The sequence below is a fragment of the Dromiciops gliroides genome, chromosome 2 (assembly GCF_019393635.1).
Source record: "Dromiciops gliroides isolate mDroGli1 chromosome 2, mDroGli1.pri, whole genome shotgun sequence".
NCBI classification, from domain to species: domain Eukaryota; kingdom Metazoa; phylum Chordata; class Mammalia; order Microbiotheria; family Microbiotheriidae; genus Dromiciops; species Dromiciops gliroides.
Window position 1 is genome coordinate 387330339 of NC_057862.1, and position 24148 is coordinate 387354486.

At 46.2% G+C, this 24148-nt stretch overlaps 1 protein-coding gene and 1 non-coding gene across 3 annotated transcripts in view; both read right to left on the reverse strand.

Annotated features, from left to right (window-relative positions):
* Window positions 1–16467: 16467 nt before the first annotated feature.
* On the reverse strand, window positions 16468–16571 carry LOC122744874. The gene has a single exon (XR_006355211.1). It is a non-coding gene; the product is annotated as a U6 spliceosomal RNA (small nuclear RNA).
* A 674-nt stretch (window positions 16572–17245) lies between these two features.
* The window catches only part of NTNG2 (netrin G2), a 109544-nt gene continuing 102641 nt past the window's right edge, over window positions 17246–24148 (reverse strand). For both annotated transcript variants that reach the window (XM_043984935.1, XM_043984937.1), the window contains 2 exons: window positions 22120–22254; window positions 17246–18278 (listed from right to left, as the gene is read on the reverse strand). In XM_043984935.1, coding sequence (XP_043840870.1) covers window positions 18052–18278; window positions 22120–22254 — 362 coding nt within the window. In that variant the 3' untranslated portion in view covers window positions 17246–18051. The remainder of the gene's footprint in view (window positions 18279–22119; window positions 22255–24148) is intronic.

Here is a 24148-nt window from a genome sequence, read left to right on the forward strand (position 1 = left end):
GAAAGTGCCAACTTGCCTTGGTAGAGGGAATTTCCTCACCTATGAAACCACCAAACCAATCTTTAACCCTATTTATGATAACTCTCTGGGACCAGCAGCCTAAATTATTCCCATTTTACAGATGAGAAAATTCACTTTCCACTTTATGAAGCCTTGATTGACCATCCCAACCCACAGTAAAATCTGAACAACCTACCTCTCAGTGTCTGCATATTACTGTTATCTGTGTATGCTATCTCTTCAACCAAAATGCTATTTCACATTTATCTTAGCAGGATATGTGGCCTTCCTTATTAATCTTTTGATATATCTGTCCTATCTCCCTTGATAGACTATAGATTTCTTGAGGGCAGAGATCTTGTCCTTTATCTCTGTCTTCCACAGTGCCTTGTTGTAGTTGTTATTCACTCATGTCCAACTCTTCATGACCCCATCTGGGATTTTCTTGGCAAAGATACTAAAGTGATTTACCATTTTCTTCTCCAGCTCATTTTACAGAGGAGGAAACTGAGGCAAACAGGGTTAAGTGACTTGCCTAGGGTCATCCAGCTAGAAGTATCTGAGGCAGGATTGGAACTCAGGAAAATGAGTCTTCCTGAGTCCAGGTCCAGCACTCTATCCACTGCATCACCAAGCTGCCCACAGTGCATTGTAACTAGGGAGTATTCAATAAACAGTTGATAAGATAAAACTCAATTCCTCTATAGAAGCAGGGACAAAATTCAAATCATAAGGGCACCCACCCTGAGGACTCTGATTTGAAGAGACTGTGATTGTAGTTTGCAAAAACCCTCAATGGGAATTGGATAATCAATTTATTAAAACAAAACTGCAACAACAGTATAGTGGAAGGACTAGCTAGGCAAGTCACTTCATCTTTTTGAACCTCAGTTTTTCCATATGTAAAATGGGAGAGGGGCTCTAGGCAATGGGGGTTAAGTGACTTGCCCAGGGTCACACAGCTAGTTAGGCAATTCTTAAGAGACCTAACAGTTCTAAATCCTATGATTTTAGGATTTTGTACTAGGTCAGTGCCCTAACTCTGGTATTTCCCGGGGGCTGATTTCTGAGGCTGATGCCAGGACTTCTTGACCACTTGTCTAAAGATCCTTCGACAGGTAAAATATCTGTTCCTCTGGTAGTCACAGATTCCACTGCTTGTTAGAACTGGAAAGGGTCCTTACAAGTCCTCTAGTCCAACCACCTCATTTTACAGATTGGAAAATAACAATTATAGTTTATATCTATATCGTGCTTTAATATCTCTCAAACACTTGATACACATTATCTTAATTGACCCTCATAGCAACCCAGATGAGGAAACTAAGACTGAGAGGTTAAGTGACCAGCCCAGGGTTACTCAGCTGGTACTGTCTATGGCAGCACTTGAACCTACAACTCTCAGACTCCAAATCCAGAGCCTTATACACTACAATGATGAAGCATTTTCATAACTAGCAGTTTTCTGATGATCCATTGTGTCCCTGACCTGCCCCTTTCAACAGTGGGGAGAAGCTACTAACCTCATCAAGGAGACCTCAATCCCCCTCCATCCCTTGACAGTAGTTAACCAGCACAAAACCAGCCCATTGCATCTTACTAAGCTGCATCCAATCAGGGTAGCAGCCTTCACTTGTTTGTTTGTTTGTTTATTTATTTAGTGAGGCAATTGGGGTTAAGTGACTTGCTCAGGGTCACACAGGTAGTAAGTGTTAAGTGTCTGAGGCCGGATTTGAACTCAGGTACTCCTGACTCCAGGGCCGGTGCTTTATCCACTGCGCCACCTAGCTGCCCCTGCAGCCTTCACTAGTGAAATGAGCTGATGGATGCCTCTTTAGCTCAGACCCTCACCATCACTGCCTGGAGCATTGCACCTGAGGTACCACCCAAGTGTTGCCTCTCAGTATCCATGGTTGGCACCTGTGTGTGATGAAAAGACCTGCTCAGGGCTACAGTCAAAGACTGGACTAAATTGGGATTGCACAGGCTAGGGAACTAATACAGGGCCTGAGACTAGCTTCAGGGCCCCCAGAGCAAAAGGCGCCACTTGGGGGAGTTTTGACCTAGCAGGCAGAGTGTGTTGTCAGAATCTGGATTATGGGTTTTAGCCTTAGTGCAGTGTAGTGAAAGGACCTGCTGGGTTTAGCTTTAGGGGACCTGGGTTCTAATCCCTGACTGCCATTTATTCATCTAGAGCAACACTCTTCAAAGCTTCAAATTCCTAGTCTGTAAAATGGGATTGATCACATTTACCCCTCCCATATATTTGCATAGGGTTGTTGCCTTAAGACAATGTGTACCTTGTAAATTTCATCAGTGTTAAACTATGACCCCCGCCCCCATCTGAAGTAGGAAGGCAACCACATATTTCTGTTTCCCTATTTCCAGCCACATACTTTCCCCCTTCCTCATGTCTCTCAAAGACAGCTAGGTGACTCAGTGGATAAAGCCCTGGACCTGAAGTCAAGAAGAGTCAGATACTATCGAACAACAACTGGCATACAGTAAGTGCTTAACAAATGTGAGTTGACTCCAGACTCCGGCTCTGGGGCTGCTGAGAACTCTGGATGCCCAGGGAGCCCAGAGCTGAGAGTGCCGGTGATTAGGCTGGAGCCTGTAGGGAGATCTGAGGGAGAGGAAGGAGCTGGCTCTCCATCTGGAAGGTGTGTGAGCCAGGATCGAGAGCTCCCAGGGCTCAGGAGCCCTTGTCCAGGCACACAGGGAGATCCTCTTGAGAATGTCTCCACTCTTTGGTCTAGATTCCCCACCCACAATTTAGGATTTGAATTCTTGGATTCCTATTTAACTAGAAGTGGAGGTGGGGCGGGGTTCACAGCTGGAGCCCGAGAGGTAGGAGCTGCAAGCAGAAGCTGGGGGAACCCAGGTCCATCTGACTCCAGGGCCAGTGCACTATCCGCTGTGCCACCTAGCTTCCCCTGTCCCAACTCAAAATAAGCAATAGAACTGGGAATTTTCTGGGCAGCAGTTCCACCACTGGTCTACCAGTGCCTCTCTTTCCACACAGAATAAAGGAAAAGATCCAATTCCATTTCCTGCTCCTACAAAAAAGAGGGAGTAGCAAGCTCTCTCAGTCCCAACACCCCATACCCATTGGCCCTTGCAATTCTGCACCCCATCTATGCTCTGCTTTGGGGAACCCTTCGGGCACAATCTATTACCATCTATGCAGAGCTCAACCAGTCTGTCATTTAGCAGAGCAATGTTTAGCCCAGAACCACACCACTACGAAGTGTCAATTGCAGGATTTGAACCCTGCATCTTTCTGACTCCAGCACCCTATGTGCTTTAGTGGATGTCTCCTTGTACTGGGAAAAATAAAGCGAAATCAGATACTCTATTCTTTGTTTGTTTGTTTGTTTTTTGGGGTGAGGCAATTGGGGTTAAGTGACTTGCCCAGGGTCACACAGCCAGTAAGTGTCAAATGTCTGGGGTCGGATTTGAACTCAGGTCCCCCTGAATCCAGGGCCAGTGCTCTATCCATTGTGCCACCTAGCTGCCCCCAGATACTCTATTCCTTAAAGGCAGGGGATGTGGACACAATTTGAAGGTACAAAAAGACATAGTTGTACATTTAAAAAGAGCACCGACCCTGGAGATGGGTGTGTGTATGTGTGTGGGGGGTCATCCTGTCCTCTGATGTATATCAGGCAGTGTGACTTTGACTAAGTCACACAACCTCCCTGGCCTCAGTTTCCTGATCTTTAAAAGGAGGGATTTGGATTGGATGGCCTCAGGTTTGTTGCAAATCTGTGTTTTCCAAACTCTGCTCACTGGCTCCTAAGAGAAATCCTGCCACCTGTCCAATGACACCCCCCCCCCATTCAGGTGTGCCTGTCTTCCTCTCCTTGCTGCCCAAGGTGTTCTTGTACCAGCTTGGAGCTCTTGGCACCCCTCTTGTACACACAGATCTCAGCAACCTGCATAGCTACTTCCACATCCCCAAGCAGGAGGCCAAGTAAGAGCTACGGAAGGAAGGAAGGTCAGCCAACTTCATCTCCCCTCCTCTTGCTGAAGGGCTCTGCTCTCCTGTTCTCACTGTAGGGACCATGGTTCAGAAGAGCCATCTCATCCTAGCTGCACAGAGCTAGGTCTGGCCCCTGCATCAGCTCACACAGAAAGCATTTTTCTGGTTTTGAAGATCTTTGAAGGGACTCCCTGGCTCTCACTGTCAGGAGATTATTGCTTTCATTCAGCCCAAATCCTCTGAGCTACATATCCCTCATGCCTATTTTTTCTTTTCCCCTAGCCTTCAGGACTACTTTTCTCCCAGTTGCCTTTCTCCCTCATGCCCGTACCATTCTCTTCCCCTAGCACCGGCCTCTTTCCTTTCCTGTTCTTGGGGCCACAGCCCTGTATTGTCCTCATGGCAGGAGATGCCAAGCCTGACCCCCATCCCCAGCTTCTTCTCTATCTCTATCACCTGCTTTGTCTCTGCCCTTACCCCCCTCCCCATTCCCATCTTGATTCTCCTGCCTTTCCTCATTTCTCTCCCTATCCTCAGTACCCCAATTTTCCTGGGGGCAGCTAGGTGGCCCAGTGGATAGGGCGATAGGCCTGAAGTTAGGAATACTCACCTTCCTGAGTTCAGATCCAGCCTCATACAAGTGATCCCGGATAAGTCACTTAACCTTGCTTGCCTCAGTTTCCTCATCTGTAAAAAATGAGCTGGAGAAGGAAATGGCAAATTACCCCAATATCTTTTTTTTTTTTTGGTGAGGCAATTGGGGTTAAGTGACTTGCCCAGGGTCACACAGCTAGTAAGTGTCAAGTGTCTGAGGCTGGATTTGAACTCAGGTCCTCCTGAATCCAGGGCCAGTGCTTTATCCACTGTGCCACCTAGCTGCCCCCTCCCAATATCTTTTCAAGAAAACCCCAAATGGGATCATGAAGAGTTGAATATGACTGAAATGAGAGAACAACACAACAACACAGGGGAATGACTAGTATGTGAAGGAGGGGAGGGGAGGGAAGGGAATGGAATGGTCAGATTCCACCCTTCCCTCTTACCCCATTGGTGGGGAAGGGCAGTTCCTGTCTCTGGAGCTCAATGGCCTCTTCAGATGGTTCAGAGACTCCTGCTCCCCGCATGCCATTGCCAGTGTTCAGGCTCCCCCTTCTCTCCATGACCGCTTTGCCATATTCCAAGGGACTGATAGTTGTCCAGACCGACGAGATTTAGAGCCAGGGCTCCAAAGCTGGAAGAGACTTCAGAGGGCACACTCGTTCAGCTCCCTCTTCTTACTGATGGGGAAATTGAGGCCCAAGGAAGAAAAAAGAGCTGGTCCATGGTCACACAGATAATAAGCCTCAGAGGCATGATTTAAACCCAAGTATTATGACTTCAGAGGCAGAATTCTTTCCCATTGTCCCACATTACTTTTGGATATCCCCTAGACAAACCTGCAGCTACGTTTTTGCACAGCACCCAAACCCTCTCTGGAAAAGAATGTCTGTCCCACAAGCCTCTTGGAATTAATGCCTAGTAGGCTTTACCTGGTCACATCTCAAAACCACCACTCGCTTGCTGCCTCCTGCCTGGGCCTGTGCTCTGAGTCTTTGCTTCGAACGAGGTGCCTTGGTGAGGGTTGGGCTTAGAAGCTTAGTAGCTTGTATGATCCTGGACAAGTGACAACTCCTCTCTCAGGCTCTGTGAAATGGGGCTAATAATAGCACCTGGTGGTTACAAGGATCAAATAATAGGCAAAGTACTTTGCAAACCTTAAAAATATTGGGTCTTATTATTGTTTGCATTATTATTACTAATACCATGATTATACCTTCTATTGGGGTGGGGCAGGGCCACATGAAGCTGCTCTCTGGGTCAGGCAGACAGAGTAGCCACTAGACCTTGAATGGAGAGACTGGATATACTCCCTGAACAATGGGTTCTTCTTTTTTTTAATTTGGCAGGGCAATGAGGTGCCTTGCCCAGGGTCACACAGCTAGTAAGTGTCAAGGGTTTGAGGCCGGATTTGAACTCAGGTCCTGCTGACTTCAGGGCCGGTGCTTTATCCACTGTGCCACCTAGCTGCCCCCCCCTTTAAAGCCAGCTCCGTCTTCAACCTTCCCCATCTGCATCCTCCATGTCACCCAGGCTGTAACTGCTGGACTAATCTCTGGATGCTTCCCCTCTCTTACTTCCCAGGTCTAGGCAATCCACAATCATTCTACCAACAAGCATTTATTAAGCACCTAATATGTACCTAGCACCATTCTTCCTTCACAATATTTATTCACTCCATTATTACCACTGTTGCCAAGGAATTTTACTCCCTTGTCCCAAAACTATTGTTGTAGCCCAGATTCCTGGCCTTCCACCAATCCCTCTGGCACCCAGGGCCCTCTTTTTCTTTCAGGACCACCCTCAGTGTATCCCTCTCTGCCCAGAAAATTCTCATAGCTTTCGACTGCCTGGAGGGTAAGTCATGGAATCCTACATAGATTTAGAGATTTCCCAGGTGAGGGAACTAAGGCCCAGAGAGGTCAAACACTTTGGCCAAGGTCACACAGACAGAAAGGTAGCAGAACCAGGATGCAAACCCAATTTTCAGTCCAATCTCCTCTTTACCTGAAAACCTTCCATTCCTTAGCTTGACAGTCAAGGCCCTATGCAATCTGGACTCAACCTATCTCTCTTCCAACAAAAACTTATGCTCAAGCTGGACATGCCTCTTTTCTCTCTGGCCAAAGCTGTGCTTATTCTGAGTACCCCTGAGATTCTTCTCACCTGGAAGATCTTCTCCCTCTCCCTTCCTATCTTTTCTTTCTTTCTTTTTTATACATTACTATCACATTAAACATATTTCCACATTAATCAGATCAAAAGGAAAAGATAAACCAGAACAATAACAGAAAGGCAACAACAAAAGTGAAAATAGTACGCTTCAGTCTGCATTCAGACTCCACAGTTCTTTTTCTGAATGTGGAGAGCATTTTCCACCGTTAAGTCTTTTGTCACTGTCTTGGATCACTGTATTGCTGAGAAGAGCCAAGTCTATCACAGTTGATCATCCCACAATGTTGTCAATGCTGTGTACAATGTTCTCCTGGTTCTCCTCATTTCACTCAGCATCAATTCATGTAAGTCTGTCCAGGTTTTTCTGAAATCCATCTGTTCATCATTTCTTACAGCACAATAGTATTTCCATTGCATTCATTGTACCACAACTTGTTTAGCTATTCCCCAGTTGATGGGCATCCCCTCAATTTCCAATTCTTTGCTACCACAAAGAGCTGCTATAAATATTTTTGTACATGTGGGTCCTTTTCCCTTTTTAATGATCTCTTTGCCTTTCCCTCCTTTCTGCCTCCAAATCCTTCAGGATCCAACTCTTCCACGAAGCCTTCCCAAACCATCTTAGCCCATACTAACCTCAATCCTCTGGACTCTGGACTCTATCTTCCTAGAACCTGTGGAGTATTTATTTAATATAGCTTAGTCTAAATGTTAGCACACAGAACTCCCCCTGCCCCCTCTGTCTGAGTGCTGAGATAATACCGAGCCATCTGGTGTCCCTGTTTGCTACCATAAGCACCTAAGAACCTTGCTCCCTGTGGTTACCTCTTCCAGAAGGTAGGGTTGTTTTTTTTTTTTTTTTGACAGTGACAAGAAAGAACTGGATGGTGAGAAGAATTTGAGTAGGGGAGAGGTGAGAGCTGTTGGAGAGATTGGCAGGGGCCAAAATGTCAAGATAAGGAATTTGAATTTTACCTTAAAGACTGTGGGGAAGTCACTGAAAGGTTTTGAGAGAGATGCATATTAGAAATGGCGCTTTAGGAAGAGTAGGCTAACAACCATGCGAAGGCTGGATTGGGAAGTGAAGAATGGGAGCCTTGAGGGAGGGGGTTCACCTCTGTAAGATAATGGTCAGGCCTGGGTTAGCATAGAGGAATTGAGAATAGAAAGGGAAATATGTGAAACCTTTGGGAGGGAGAATCTAAACAACTTGAGGACTAATTGGATGTGAAATATGAGGGATTCCTAAGGTTTCTTGCCCGTCTGACTGGGAGGATATTGGTGCCATCAACAAGATAAAGGTGCCTGAGGTAAGGAGCTGGTGTAGGAGAGGGAAGACAGTGAGTTTCAATTTGGACGTGTTGAGTCTGTGGTGTGTTAGAGGGATATGCAGGTGGGGATGTCTAGCCAGAAGCTGTAAATGCAAGCTTGAAGTTCATGGATCATAGATCTAGAACTAGAAAGGACCTTCCTTACTGGTCATTTATTCAAAAGCTCTCATTTTATAGATGAAGAAACTGGGGCTTGGAGAGTTTAAGTGACTTGTCCAAGGTCACATCATGAGTCAATGACAAAGGTGGGATTTGAACCCAAGTCCTCTGACTCCAAATCCAGTTTACAAGAGAAAGGTCAGGGCTCAAGATGTTGATCAACTTAGAGACAATAGCTGAGAGAGTGGGAAGATAGTACAGAGAAAGAAAATTGTCTTTTCAGGGGAGCAGAAAGTACCTGAACAAGAATATCTGAGGTGGGAGAGAATCAGGAGAATGAGGTGCTGAAGAAGGAGGGAATATCAGGACAAAGGCAGTCAATTTGATGTTCAATATGAGTACAGCAGGACCGCAGTTATAGCTAGGGTGGGGTAACTGGGGCTTTGTCCCAGGCTGCTATAATTTAGAGCAGTGATATCAGACTCAAATAGAAATAGGGGCAGGGTGCTAAGCTATACATAAGGATCTTTGTGGGCCACATTTTGACTTAGCTTTAAAATATGATATTATCTGTTTTATTGTATTTTCATTTATTTTATTAAATATTTCCCAATCACATTTTTTTTAAGTGAGTCAATTGGGGTTAAGTGACTTGCCCAGGGTTACACAGCTAGTATGTGTTAAGTGTCTGAGGCGGGATTTGAACTCAGGTACTCCTGAATCCAGGGCTGGTGCTCTATCCACTGTGCAACCTAGCTGCTCCCCAATCACATTTAAAAAAAAATTTGGCGGGGCAATGGGGGTTAAGTGACTTGCCCAGGGTCACACAGCTAGTAAGTGTCAAGTGTCTGAGGCAGGATTTGAACTCAGGTACTCCTGAATCCAGGGCCATTGCTTTAACCACTGTGCCATCTAGCTGCCCCAAGTTTGTTTTTTTTTTTCAATCACATTTTAATATGGTTGAAGACCTCATACTTGAGAACTCTGATTTAGAAGGTGCTTACAGTATTTGGGATACTTCAGCAGGTGGAAACAACTAAACTCAATGCCCAATTAGCAAGAAGAATTAATTGAAATAAGAAGCTTCCTGATGGGAGCACATCTTAGGTGAACCTTTTCCCAGCCCAGTTCCACCCTGTTTCTTCTCCTTGTGGCAACCTCTCCACTGGCAGCCTTATAGTAACCTGGGGTCTTGGTCTCCCCCAATGGGACTGTGCCCTGAACTATCTCTCCCATGGGATCTTGTGTCCCAAGGTCCAAAGTCTTTCGCCCCAAACTGTATTTATATTAGGAAGTTGATTGAAGGGTGCCTTCTGTGATGCTTGACCATGAATCTAGATTGACCAGGTAAGGCTTAAGTAGAAGATAAGCCCTTTGAGGGGCTTTCTTTGTTTCTCCATAAGCTAGCGCAGCAACTGGCACATAGCAGGTGTCTTAATAAATTTTTTTTTAATGAATTGAATTGCCACTGGTCACTGGGGAGAAAGCAGTGTCACCAGAATGGGGAAGAAGGAGCAAGATCGAAAGAGATATGAAATTTGTGGGTGCAGAGGAAGTTGCATCATGAATGTAGATGACATTTTTGGCATGTATGATCTTATGCCAATATGTTTAACAGTGGTGGGAAGGAGGGAGATGAGTCCATCACTTTGGGATTCTCAGGGAAAGGATTTTTTAGAATCGGGGAGACCTGAGCATATTCCTAGGCCTAGGGGACTGTAAGAAGGAGGGGGATGATGTGGTCAGTGGAGCAGATGCCTTCACAAATAAGGTAGTGCGTGTGAAAAGTACAAAGTCCTCTTATAAATTCACAAAACCATTCATTCTCATCGTCATTTGCATTTCTTAATGGTTCTCCTCCTTAGGGAGTTGTGCTCCACTCACTGCTGATGCATAACCAGAGAAGCTACCCACCTGAGCAATGTCAAGTACAATGCCACAAGGACACATTACCAGCCCCCAGACTGACTCCCTGTGTGCTGTCGGACAAGATGCTTAACTGCCTTGGCCTTCAGCTGTAACCTGAGAAAACTGGACTAGGGAATTTCTAAGGTCCCTTCCAGCTTTGACATTCTGGGATTCTTGGCCTCCCGCCAGCGTCCATGACCATCGCTAAAGTCCACGTCCTTCATTAAAGGCATCTGGGGTTTCTAATATTGAGAAGGGAGAAGGTTCAAGTTTCATCTCCCTAGAAGAGAGCTAGGTGAGCCACTGATTCTGTCCCCAGCACAAGGCTTCCCAGTGATTTTTACCCTGGGCCAGAAATACTTTTTCCTTCACTTAAAATCAATATTATTATTTTGTTTTTTGTTTTTTGGTGAGGCAGTTGGGGTTAAGTGACTTGCCTAGGGTCACATAGCTAGTAAGTGTCAAGTGTCTGAGGCCGGATTTGAACTCAGGTCCTCCTGACTCCAGGGCCGGTGCTTTATCCACTGTGCCACCTAGCTGCCCCTAAAATCAATATTAATTTAAAAAATAATAGCTAGAATTTTAGGGTTTGCAAAATACGTTACATGTTATCTCATTTGATTATCACAACAACCCTGTGAAATCGATATCATTATGATCCATATCATTACTCCAATTTTATAAATGAGGGTACTTAGGCTAAGAGAGATAATTTGATTTATCCAGCATCACACACTTACTAAGTGACTAAGACAGGATTCACACTCAGGTTTTCCCCCTTCCAATACTCTACTCATTTCACCATCTAGCTAAACCTAATTTCAAACCCAGTCAGCTACATTCATAATAGAAATATCCTCAAAACGTTTCTACAAAGCCAGACAAAGGTCACAGATTCGGAGCTGTAAGGGGCTTTTAGTTCCACCCTCTCACTTTACAGATGAGGAAATTGAGGCCCAGGGAGTTCAAGTGATTTTTTCAAGGTCCATAGGTAGTCCTCTGGACCTTGGTGGCAGCTAATTGGACATAGCAGATAGAGACAAGAGCCTGGAGTCAGGAAAACCTGAATTCAAACTTTGCCCCAGATTGTCTGGGTGACCCTGAGCAATTCACTTAACCTATACCTCAGTTTCTCCATCTGACTTCCAGGGTTATTGTGAGGATCAATTCCAATGATACTTGTCAAGCACTTAGCACAACGTCTTGGCCTATAGGGGGAGCTATATGATGCTTATTCCTGGACTCCAGGGCCAGGAGTCTTTCTTTTTTACCTTCCATGTGTTATACGTTGTCTTCCAGGGCTTCTAGTAGCATTTCTTCCCCCCAAAGTCGGCTCCCTCCATGTTTCAGACTCTGAGGTTTGCTCTTGTTACCTTTCCCCTCAGGATGAGCAATCTCAGGATTGCCTGGCCAATGACTGTCTACCTACACAGGGTTTTAGATCAGAATGTCAATTTATTCACTTATTGCAGTCATTTGTCAGTGGCCTCCTGGTCTCTGCATCTGGAAGGAATCTTGGCAGATTGGCACCATTAAGTGCCAGAGGGCACATCTGGGAGTTGCTTGAAAGATATTCCTGTCCCACTCTAGGTAGGGACTTTTCTGTCCAAAGAACTCGAGAGGACCAGATGGACGATGACAAAATATGACTCTCCAAGCTCCCAATTCTTTAGACTCTAAGGGCAGATATCCCTTTTGATTCCTCTCCTTCCTTGCCCGGCCCAGCCAGGCATCCTCATCCTAAGCAGATGTATGACAGGAGAGGTATGCCTGAGCCAGCTTGAACCAGCTCAAAAGAGCCCATTGTTAAATTTTCAGTGTGAGCATTGACACCTTGGAAATTGGCCAGTGCTATAGACCAGAGCTTGACATTGTTTTGTTACTGTCTAGATTTAAGAAAGTGATGGAGAAAATGCTAATAATGCAAAGTAAACTTAAAATCATATCGAGCATACTTCCCCCACCCCTCCTCCTGCCCCAGAGCTGGTTGTTAAACATTTAACAGACCACCCCAACATGTGGTCAATTTTAATGCAAAGATATATTTAAAGAGCTCACTAACACAGGTGGAAAAGATCCACTTTCTTGAAGGCTCCCTTTCTAACATCAACCAACAACATCTTTGAATTTAGAATTAAATTCCTGGGCTCAGCTTTGAACAACTTGGGAAAAACAAGGCATGCCAATGAAGTTTAGGGCTCTTTTGGTGGGGAAAGTGACTGGGCAAAAGGAGGCTATCACTTATCCTGGTGGGCTATTGTCAAAGAGGAGTTACAGCGATAGTGTGAACAATGGCAGTCTCTTTGGGTCAAGTATGCACTCTCTAAGTGGAATGACTGGGAAAAGTACTACCTATTTGTAGATGTAAGTATCTGAGTCTTTTAATCCAATCTCAGGTAGCTAGGTGGTGCAGTGGAAAGAGCTCCTGCCCAGAGTCAGGAAGATTCATCTCCATGAGTTCAAATCTAGCCTGTGTTGATCCTGAGCAAGTCACTTTAACCCTGTTTGCCTCCGTTTCCTCATTTGTAAAATGAGCTGGAGAAGAAAATGGCAAGCCACTCTGGTATCTCTGCCAAGAAAATCTCAAATGGGATCACAAAGAGTCGGACCCAATTGAACAACAACAATCCAGGCTCATTGATTTATAATCCTCCTTTGTCCATCATGACTTCCTTAATTTTTGCCTGCTTTCAGGAGAGAAACCTGGGCTCAAAAGAAAACATCGGAGCAACATTGCCCCGTCTCCTACCCAAACTCATCCTGAGCTTTGAGCTGGAAGACGGCTCAGGCAGCACCTCCTCCAGGAAGCCTCGCCTGATCCCCGCCCCCCCCCCACCCCCCACCCCGTGAGCGCTCTCTCTTGCTTCGGCTTGACCTGGTATTTTACCTCTGTGTCCATGTTGTAACCACCCAATAGAATGTAAGCTCTGTGAGGGTGGGGACTGTTTGAGTTTTTGTCTTGGCTTCCCTAACACCCAGCTCAGGGAGCCTTGCACATTTTTGGTTTTGTTTTTCTGTGGGGATGAAGTCACTGGGGTGGGTAAATCTCGCTTCAAAGTGGAAACTCTGTCCGGGGATGCAGTTCAGCAACTTGTTGGACCCTTAAGTGACTTGCTAATGGTCAGATAGGTTGGAAGTGTCAGAGGCAGGGCTTGTGGTATCCAAGACTTCCTGACTCCAAGGCAAGCTCTCTAATCTCTAGCTGCAGCTCTCACCTCCTACTTTTCTTTTTGTTAGAGCTGTGATTTCATTTGGTGCAGGAAAGTCCTGGGGGGGAAAGCTTGCACTAACTAGTGGATACAATCTAGTCTTTGAGAGTTGCCGGGGGCCATTGAGAAATCAAATGATTTATCCAGGGTCACTCTGCCAGTATGTTTCAGTCAGAACTTGAACCCAGCTCTTCCTACTGCAGAGGTTGAGGCTTGCTCTTTATCAATTAGGCCAAATTGCTTCTCTTACATATAGAAGGTACTTAATAAATGCCTGCTGAACTGAATGTCACCTCTCCCCTTCCAACCTCCTCCCCTTGCCCCCCAAACAGGAGTGTGCAAGAGCAGGCTTGAATTAGCTCTCTAGTCCTGTTGTTAAATTTTCAGTGTGAGCATTTTTCCCTTAGGAAATCAGAAAATGCTACAAATCTGGACTTGATTTAATGTTTTGTTGATTGTCTCGACTTAAGAAAGTGTTAATGATAAAGATTAAACTTATAGGTGTCTTTTGTACATCCCTAGAGGGCTGGTTGTTAATATTTACCTCCATACCACTATCCCCAAACCAGTCCTACTTGGCTGCAATTGGGGCCAATGGGACTATTTGACCTTTCAACCCAGGTAGTTTCCCTCCCCTAACCCAGTTGGGACCTACTGTCCCTGTCCACCACTGCAGAGCCTCCTATGTCTTCCAGCTGCCCCTTTAGCTGGGCCTTGTCCCGGATGCTTCTAGAAATGCTTCATCTGTAAGCAGGACCAGCTGAAATCCACAGAGCCCAGAACATTAAAGGGATTAGTGTATTGAACCACTAGCAATTAATTTTAGAAAGCTGGAGTCAAGCATACAGCAGACCACAAGCTCTGGGCCAGTGGCGGTGGTCAGGAGGGGAAAGTGAGGAAGGGAGGATGGTAAGGAAAGAAATTGTGGTTTCATTAGTTTGTTTCAAAGAATAGTTCCTCTCTAATCCTTTTTCCTCAATTCCCTTACACCAGGCCTGAGGCTTCCAGGAACGGAGAGGCACTTTGTTTGGTGGGAGGAGGAGAGGGAGCCAAGCGCCCACGATCAGGGGCCTGAGGTGCCATTAGTTCCTGGTCCCTGCTCGAGTAGAGCAGGGAGTAACTGATGGCCGTTCCCCATACCCCTATAAATGTCTCATAAGAATAATCCATGGCCCCAGAGACCATAAATGCCAGCGCAGCAGGCTGGGTTATTTAGAGGGGTTGCAGGGTGACGGGGGTGGGGGAAAAGGCAGAAGGTGGAGGAAGCAAGCAGAGGCCTATTAGGCTGAACATCAGGGAAGCATTTTCCCCTGGCAGTGGGAGCCATTTGGATGAGAAATAAGCTTTCAGGGCCAGAGGGCAGCTTCACTTGCAATCTGAAAGGGAGCTAGGCTCCCTAGGGGGCCATCCTGGGTGTAGGCTGACCTCCTAAGCCCTGTTCTTTAGGGCTGGCCCAGAAATCTCCAACGATTTTATCAGGATCAAAGCAGGGACCACAAGCCTTAAAGAACCATCTTCGAGGCCTAGTTCTAAGGTGGTAACCATGCCTCCACCCATTACCAGGTATCACCTAGGGCCTCACTTAACCCTATCCCTAAAATGGGCCCCATTTCCCCTTGCAGATTGGGGTGGTCCATAGTCAAAGATGTGAGAGGGCTAAGAGCTTTGTAGGAACAAGAAAGCCAGATTTTAAACGCCCCCCCCCCCACTCCCAAGATTGGAGTTGTTACCTATAAGCCACCACTTTTAGGTTGAAAGATTATTGTTATAGAGTCACAGATTTAGAACTAAAAGGGACTTTAGAAGCTGTTGTGTCCACCCCCCAATTTTATAGGTGAGGAAACTGAGGCACAGAGAGGTTAAGAGACAGCTAATAGTATTTGAAGTAGAATTTGAACTCAGGTCTTCTCTTCTTTGCTTGCCTCTATGGTATGCCAGACCTAGAAGAAACTTCAGATTATCTCATCCAACCTTTGATTTTACAGAGGAGGAAGCTGAGATTTCTCCTTCCCCATTCTGCTCCTAGAAGATGGCTGAGATCTCCTTTGAAGATCAGGTATCCTAGGATTTAGGCCCGGAAGGGACTTAAAGGATTGTCTCTTCCATCCACTCATTTTGCAGAGGAGGATTAAGGGGTCATAGATTTAGAGCTAGAAGGGGCTCGAAAGGTGATTCCAGCCCAATCTCCCTAGTTTACAGATAAGGAAAGGGAAGCCTTTTGTTGTTTAGTCATTTTCAGTCCTCTTTGACTCTTCTTGACTCCATGGCATCTTGGCAAAGATACTGGAGTGGTTTTCCATTTCCTTCTCCAGCTCATATTACAGACGAAGAAACTGAGGCAAACAGCTAGTAAGTATCTGAAGCTGAATTTGAACCCAGCTCTTCCTGGCTCTAGGTTCGGCACTCTAGCCACTGAGCCACCTCTCTGCTCTAGTGAAGTCTGGAGAAGTTAGGGAAGTTGCCTTCAGCTGCATAAATAATAAGTAGCAGAGCTAGACCTCTGAGTCAAAATCTAGCACTATTCCTACAAGGTTATGTGACCTCAGAAACAGACATTTTAAAGTAAGCTGCCCAGTAGAAAACCTTTAGCCTCTTAGAGTGAACTTTCCCCTTATCCTGTGCCCCAGCTTGGGGCCAATTCTGCACACGAGATGAGTCCCCAGGGACTCTGACTAAACAACCTGCTTCCCCACACTGGGGCCCTCACTGGCACTGAGCCTGTTCCTAATGAGGCTGAGACAGCACTGCCTGTTCAGAGGTCAGTCAGGCTGTGCCGAGATGCCCTGCTCTCTACCCTGGCCGTCCCCGAGCTGCAGGTGCAGGTGCCAGGCAAGACCTACAACTTGGGGTGGGGGCATTGCCCATTCTATCCCCTCCTATTCAATAAACTGCAGTGGCTCCCTATTATTTCCAGGACCAGCTACAAAGTCCTCTGTTTGCCATGTAAAGCTCTTCACAATCTGGGTCCTTCCTCCTTTTCCAGTATCTTTAGGTTTTCTTCCCTTCCAAGTACTCTATGTATTAGCTCCACTGGCCTCTCATCTCCGTGACTTAGCATGGGCTGTTCCCTATACCTAGAACGTCCTCTCTCCTCACGCCTACTTCTTTCCTTCCATGTCTTCTTTTGAGACTCCGTGCCAATCTCTCCTTTTTTGTTTTTTTTTTAAATATGGAACACTTCATGAATTTGCGTGTCATCCTTGCACAGGGGCCATGCTAATCTTTGTATCGTTCCAATTTTAGTATATGTGCTGCCGAAGCGAGCACCAATCTCACCTTCTTCAGAAGGCCTTCCCTCTTGGTTATCTCCAATTCATCTTGTACAGATTTTGTTTGTACATAGTTACTTGCCTCCCCCATTAGACTGTCGACTCTGCAAGAGCAGGGACTGTCTTTGCCTTTCTTTATGCTTAGCACAGTGCCTGGCACATTGTAAACATTTAATTAATGCATGTTGACTGGCTGACTGTACAGGAAACTTCCCTGCCCTAGGGTCAGGGAACAGGCGTCCCTTTCTTTCTTTCTTTCTTTCTTTCTTTCTTTCTTTCTTTCTTTCTTTCTTTCTTTCTTTCTTTCTTTCTTTCTTTCTTTCTTTCTTTCTCTCTCTCTCTCTCTCTTTCTTTCTCTCTCTCTCTCTCTTTCTTTCTTTCTTTCTTTCTTTCTTTCTTTCTTTCTTTCTTTCTTTCTTTCTTTCTTTCTTTCTTATTTTTGCAGGGCAATGAGGGTTAAGTGACTTGCCCAGGGTCACATAGCTAGTAAGTGTCAAGTGTCTGAGGCTGGATTTGAACTCAGGTCCTCCTGAATCCAGGGCCAGTGCTTTATCCACTGTGCCACCTAGCTGCCCCCCTCTATTTCTTTATGAATCAAAATGTAAAAGACAGTAAAAAATAGAACAAAACAGAACACCTGCACGGAAAAGAAAACGGTGGAGAAACAGCAGTTAACAGGTCTTTTACTCTGTAGGATTATATACCATCATCCAAACCCCCATGGTGAATGGCTCTTCCCTTCCTGTCCCCTTGATATGTGGGACACAATACAAACAAAAATAATTCTCTACAAAACAAAGTCCCCATCCCTACATTCTTCAGAGCCTCCCCCACCTTGAGACAGTGAAGTCCTCCGCACCTCAACCCCGGGGCTGACCTTAGGGGCCTGGTGGTTTGCAAAAGGAAATCAAAGTGAGAATACAAAACATCAGAAATTCCGCATCGAGATTTGTAGGCAACTGTAACTGCAGGTTGTCCACCCAACTGTGTGATGAAATTGGATGGGTGCTTGCTGCCGGTCCTCAGTCAAGCAGAAAGATTTGGGAAGGATGCTGCTGTTGCCTTGGCAGAACTTGGGGCATGGAAGGGGAGAGTGGGCTCTGTTCCTCCCTCCCCCACAAACCCCCCTGGGGAAATGAGAAAACCAGAGGTAAAACCAAAATCAGAAGGTCGTTTGTTTTGGCAGGGGAACTGGGTCCCAGGCCCTGAACAGCGGCCTACATTGGGGAGAGAGTATGGGTCAAAGAGGGTAGGGTCCGTTGAAGAAGGGAGAGCAGAGACGTTGCTGAGGAAGCCCCCGGAAGGGCTTGGCCGGCACCTTTCTGGCAGGAAGGATTGCTGTTCCTTGGCCGGGTCTCCATGGTTGCTCCTGGCATTCAGAAGGACACGAGTGAGGATGGAATGGAGGTGAACAGTCCTGGTAGTGAAGATGGGGAGGAGGGGACCTCCTTGCCCCTGGCTTTGGGGATGAGGTGGTGTCAGTAACCTAGGCAGCCTGCCAGCCACAGAAGCAACCCAGAGCCAAGGAGCGCAGCGAGGTGGGGGCCAGCGTGGGAGGCAGGGTCGCAGGCCTGACCTTCCTCCCCCTGGCAGAGAGCCTGGTCACACAGCACGCCCTGGTAGCCGCTGGGACAGAGGCAACGCTGGTTCTGGTAGCACGTCCCCCCATTTTGGCAGAGTAAGTTTTCATCATCACATACATTGGCTAGGGAAGGGGAAAGAGACGGAAGCGCACAATTAATAAGGCGGAGAATAAACCCTAAGCCAGTCAGATGGTTTGCCCAGCTGAGTACAGCCACCTGTCTCCACCAAAGCCAACCCAGAGGCAGAAAAAAAAGTCTTCCCTTTTAATTCGTTTTCTTCCTTTCTTCCACCCTATGGATAACTTTGGCATTTATATAACAACAATTTCTGGAAATTTCCTGCTTGCTTCTACTTCTCCCTTCTCCCAGCCCCAATCCCACCCCCAACCAGGATGAACCCTTATGCTTGGAACAAAGAAAAACATTGGAGTAAAAACTGGATACAGTGATCAGATCTGACAGTGTAGATAGTAGCCTGTCCCGGTAGTCCTCCTGTGTCTCTAGGCTGTGAGGAGGCAAGGAGGTTCTATTATCTGTCCTCTGAGACACTGATTCCTTTTATGCTATTTCCCCCTCAACTTCAGAAGAGGAATTCTCCTGGCCGTTTGCTCTCATAGACTTAAACTGTAAGGAATTTTTTCTCTAGGTCAACCAGAATCCCTCTGATTGTATTCTCAACCTACTTCCTCTGATTGTGTCCTCTCGAGACTTGTGCAATAGCTGGTGCTATTCTCCCTATAGTATTCTCCCTTCATTTGCCTGATTTTGTGTTCAGTCACCTCACAGCCTTCTCTTCTCGAGGCTAAATAACCCTGATTCCTTTCATCTTCTCTCAGGAAACCCAGCTTCTAGGGAGCCCAAAGATTGCTCTGGGGTCAGCTGGTGCCAGATGAAGTAGGGTCATTGGGAAAATATTTCAAAGGCAAGAACCCACCCACCAGAGAAATAATTAAAGGCTGGACTCAGAAGATGCTAAACCGGGTCCTTGTTAGCATTCTCCACACTCCCAGAAGCGAGAGAGCACTGAATGTAGAAGCACTATAAAAAATCCAAAGCCTTCACTCTCTCCAGAGGACCAGAGGACCTGTGGTTGATTGGCCCAATATGTATAGTACCACCCACCCAGGCTCCCTGGCAGCCTGGTGCTTGAATTTCCACTTTGCCCACCTGCAAGGGGGGCAGCAGTAGATAGTTGGGTACTGGGAGAGACCCTTGGAGAAATAGAGAGCAGGTCCCCTTCCCCATTGGAGACTGTCCCTAGAACAGAGATTCTTTTAATCTTTTATGCTTCCCTAGAAGCATTTTTTTTTTTGCGGGACAATGGGGGTTAAGTGACTTGCCCAGGGTCACACAGCTAGTGTCAATTGTCTGAGGCCGGAATTGAACTCAGGTCCTCCTGAATCCAGGGCCAGTGCTTTATCCACTACGCCACCTAGCTGCCCCTAGAACAGAGATTCTTAAACCTTTTGTTATGTCACAGACCTCTTTGGCTGGGCAAAGCTGATGGAACTCTTCTCAGGATGTGTTTAAATGAATCAAACAGGGTCACAAAGGAAGCCAAAGGTTAGTGAAAATAAATATGAGCTTTCTTTTCCCATTCAAATTCAGGGACCCTGAACTATTCATGCATGGACCACAGGCTAAGAACCTTTGCACTAGAAAGACACTCTTCCCCAAATACCTCGATGTATCCAATCAGAAACACACACACACTCAGAAACACACACACACACACACACACACACACACACACACACTCACCCACCCACTCACTCACTCACTCACTCACTCACTCACTCACTCACTCACTCACTCACTCACTCACTCATTCTTCTGTTTTTCCCATATCTATCTTTTCCTGCTTCCATATCTCCATTTTCTCTCTGTCCATCTCTCTATTCCCTCTGGCCCAACTGGCAGGATACAGACAGTAGGTTCGCTAGACAAATGCCCTGTTCACTGCTCTGAGTCTTTCCTGGGGTGGGACCTTGCTGTCCATACAACTTCTGGGCATCCCTGTTTTCTATTCTTCCTGCACTTGCTGTGTCAACATAGGCTCTCCCAGGCCAAAAATATCAATCTAGATTAGACCATAGATTTATTGGGCAACTATATGGTTCAGTAGCTAGAATGTTGCCGGGCCTGCAGTCAGGAAGACCTGAATTCAAATTCAGCCTCAGACACTAGCTGTGTGACTCTGGGCAAGTCACTTAACCCTGTTTGCCTCAGTTTCCTCAACTGTAAAATGAAGCTGGAGAAGGAAATGGCAAATTACTTCAGTGTCTTCACCAAGAAAATCCCAAATGGGGTCACAAAGAGTCAGACATGACTGAAACAACTGAACAAGACAATAACAATAGCAATAGATTTAGAGGCAGAAAGGATCTTAGAAATAACTGAGTCCAACCTCCTCATGAGGTTGACAAATGAGGAGAATGATGCAAATAGAGAGCAGGGTACCAAAGCTAGTAAGTATCTGAATGGAATTTGAACCAGATTTTCCTGACTCCCAATCTACTGCCCTATCTACTAGACCACATTTCTCCCACGATGCTAAAGACTTTTGTGTTTATTACCCTTCCAACTCCACTGTGACGGTTCAAATCCTAGTCTTTCTTCAAGGCCTAGTCTAAACCTTAACCTCTTTTATGACTTTCTCTGATGGCTTGAGTGCACACTGATCTCTCCCTCCTCTGCATTCCCATCTCCTTTACAGTCTCTATCATGCAATCGGGCATTGGCATCCGAAATGTCTAATCTAGTTCTCTGATTGTTTTGTGCATTTGGGTGTGCTTTGCATCCCCACTCAGGCTGTGAGTTCCACTAGGATAGGGGGCCTCTTGCTATATACTGTGCTCATTAGAGTGCTTTCTAGTCCGGGCCCATACACACGGGAGGAATACTTTATTACCTACTGTGTAAAGTTCAAATGCTTCAGCCTGCCTTTCCAGGCTTTCCAAAATCTAGTGCAAGCCTACCTCTCCAGCCTTATTATCATATTACCGTCTTTTGAATGTGTTCTGCTCCAGTCAGACTGAACATGCTCTCTGCCTTTAGATCCTACTTTGTGTTCTCCAACCTCTATGACTTAAATGTCCCTTCTTCCCTTCGTTTCCTGTTGAGTTCCTCCCCAAGCTATAAAGCCCAGATCAAACACCACCTCCTCCAGGAAGCTCTCCCATCCTCAATTCCATAAGTTTCCTCCCTTGATCTTACATAGTACTTTGCTTATTTTGTTCTTGTTGTTCAGTCGTGTCTGACTCTTTGTGACCCCATTTGGGGTTTTGGCAAAGATGCTGGAGTGGTTTGCCATTTCCTTCTCTGAGGTGAACAGGATTAAGTGGCTTGCCCAGGGTCATACAGCTAGTAGGTATCTGGCTGGATTTGAATTCAGGAAGATAAGTCTTCCTGATTCTGGGTCCAGCACCACTGGACCCACCTTGCTGTCCCCATGTTGTTTATACTTTCCATGTTTTATGTTCTATTGTACTTAGCTGTGCCCTTGTTATTCCCCCTACCAGGCTACTGGGGGGAGGGAAGCAGGGAGGCTGGAAATGGCATCTTATCTAAACTTTTGTAAACCTCTGCATACAGTAGATGTGGCTGAGGAATATGCTGTGGTCCAATTTGAAATAAAAACTTTTCGAACTGAATCCCAGAATTCCACAGTCTCAGGCCCTCATTTCCTTTTTTTTTTTTTTTTTTTGGTTGTTGTTGTTGAGGCAATTGGGGCTAAGTGACTTGTCCAGGATCACACAGCTAGTAAGTGTCAAGTGTCTGAGGCCGGATTTGAACTCAGGTCCTCCTGACTCCAGGGCCAGTGCTCTATCCACTTCACCACCTAGCTGCCCCAGGCCTTCATTTCCAGTGGAAGCCCCAGCTCTCCCTCATCATCTTCTGACATACAAATTAGGAGCAAGGGAGCCCAGACCACCTGCGTGAACCCTTCCTCCACCAACTTACGGAAGCAGCCCTGGCGCCAGTAGTGACTGGGGAGGCAGTCATCACACTTGGGCCCCGAGGCCCCTTCTCGGCACTCACAGTGACCGGTCTCGTTGCACCGGTCATTAATGGATCCTATCTGGTTGCAGTTACATTCTGTGCAAATACAGGAAAGAAAAAAATAAAACTATGATCAGTTTTATCGATATATTTCTCCTTCCATACATAGTTCCCTCAACCTCATCCCCCATCTACATTCACCTGGACAGGACCCCACAGATGATGCAACCTTACCAACCATCTCTCCCTCCCACCCCTTATTGTTGTTCAGTCATGTCCAGCTCTTCATGACCCCATTTGGGTCAACATTCTCTGGGTCATTGTGGATTCATCCTCAATTACTATCTGGTTCCTGGCTACAGACGCTGAATCAGTAGTTTTGATTTTGAGACATTCATTCATTCAACCACAATCATTTTCTGCCTGTAGCTTTCCACTCACTCCTACTCCACCTTCCCACCCCACTCCTAGTCATTCCCATCCCACCTTATCCTTCCTGTGTATTGAACTCCTCACCTTTCTCCCAGTGCTAGTGGAATCCCTACTTGTCCTTTCCCCAAGATGTCAGCCCAAGTCCTATTGGCTCCATTTTCACCAGTTACACACAGACCCAGTCCGGTACACCCCACCTCCCCAAGCTACTCTGTGTTCCATAGGGAAAAGGAGGGGAGGGAGCCCACTGTAATCCACCCAGAAGGTCCTGATTGTCCTGCTGTAACCTAACCCTGGCCCCAGGGTGGCTGCCAAAGTACAATTTAGTTTTGATCACCTGAAAGCTGATGGAATTATCCCCTGTGCCCTGGGATACCCAGAGCCTTAATACAGACTGACAGCTCCAGGCCTAGGGCCCGGGACAGGATGGCAAGAGGATTCTGACTCTCTCTCCTTGCAAATAGGTTGCAGGCATTAGAAGTGACACCCCCAGAGGACAGGGTAGCTAGCCAAACAGGGCCCAAAGGGCCTAATTGAGAAAAGATGTGTGCACAAGTATCTTGATGTGTTAGAGAGAGGGAGGGCAACATCAGCAGTGCAGAGATCAGCCTTCTCCTTGGGTAGAGGTTAAAAACAAAACAAAAGAAAAAGGAAGAGCAGAGAATGGGCAGCAAAAACTAGGCTCTACCCATGGTCAAGTCATTCAGACATATTCCCATGATCATGGGCTCATAAGATCTGGAGTTGGCAGGGACCTCCCAAAACATCTTATTCAAACCCCTCTTTTTTCTTTTTTCTCTTTCTTTCTTTCTTTCTTTCTTTCTTTCTTTCTTTCTTTCTTTCTTTCTTTCTTTCTTTCTTTCTTTCTTTCTTTCTTTTTCTTCCTTCCTTCCTTCCTTCCTTCCTTCCTTCCTTCCTTCCTTCCTTCCTTCCTTCCTTCCTTCCTTCCTTCCTTCCTTCCTTCCTTCCTTCCTTCCTTTCTTTTGCAGGGCAATGAGGGTTAAGTGACTTGCCCAGGGTCAAACAGCTAATGTCAAGTGTCTGAGGCTGGATTTGAACTCAGGTCCTCCTGAATCCAGGGCTGGCGCTTTATCCACTGCGACACCTAGCTGCCCCTCAAACCCCTCTTTTTAACAGCTTAGGAAACTGAGGTTCACGAAAGGTTCATACTGACTTTCCCCAGGTCACTTAGGTAGCAGAAACGGGATTTGAACTCAGGTCCCCTGCCAGCTGGCAGAATTTTCAGGGACTCAGGCCCCCTAGAGTGAGTCAGTCATTAACTGACTGTTTATTGGCCTTTTGGCATGTCCCCTCCTAGACAGAAGACCTACAAAGGCCCCAACCTTTACTTCCAAATAAGGACCATCATATTTTTTCCTTTATGGGCTGCCAGGTATAGAATCATTCATTGGTGTGGAAGGTTGGCACTTGAAGGAGATTTAGAGATTATTCCATAAGGAAGAGAAAGCCAATGATGGTATTGGAGAGGGGTGCTTTGGACATTATTGAACACAGCTCTCTCATTTTAGAGATGGAGAAACTGAGACAAAAAAGTGGA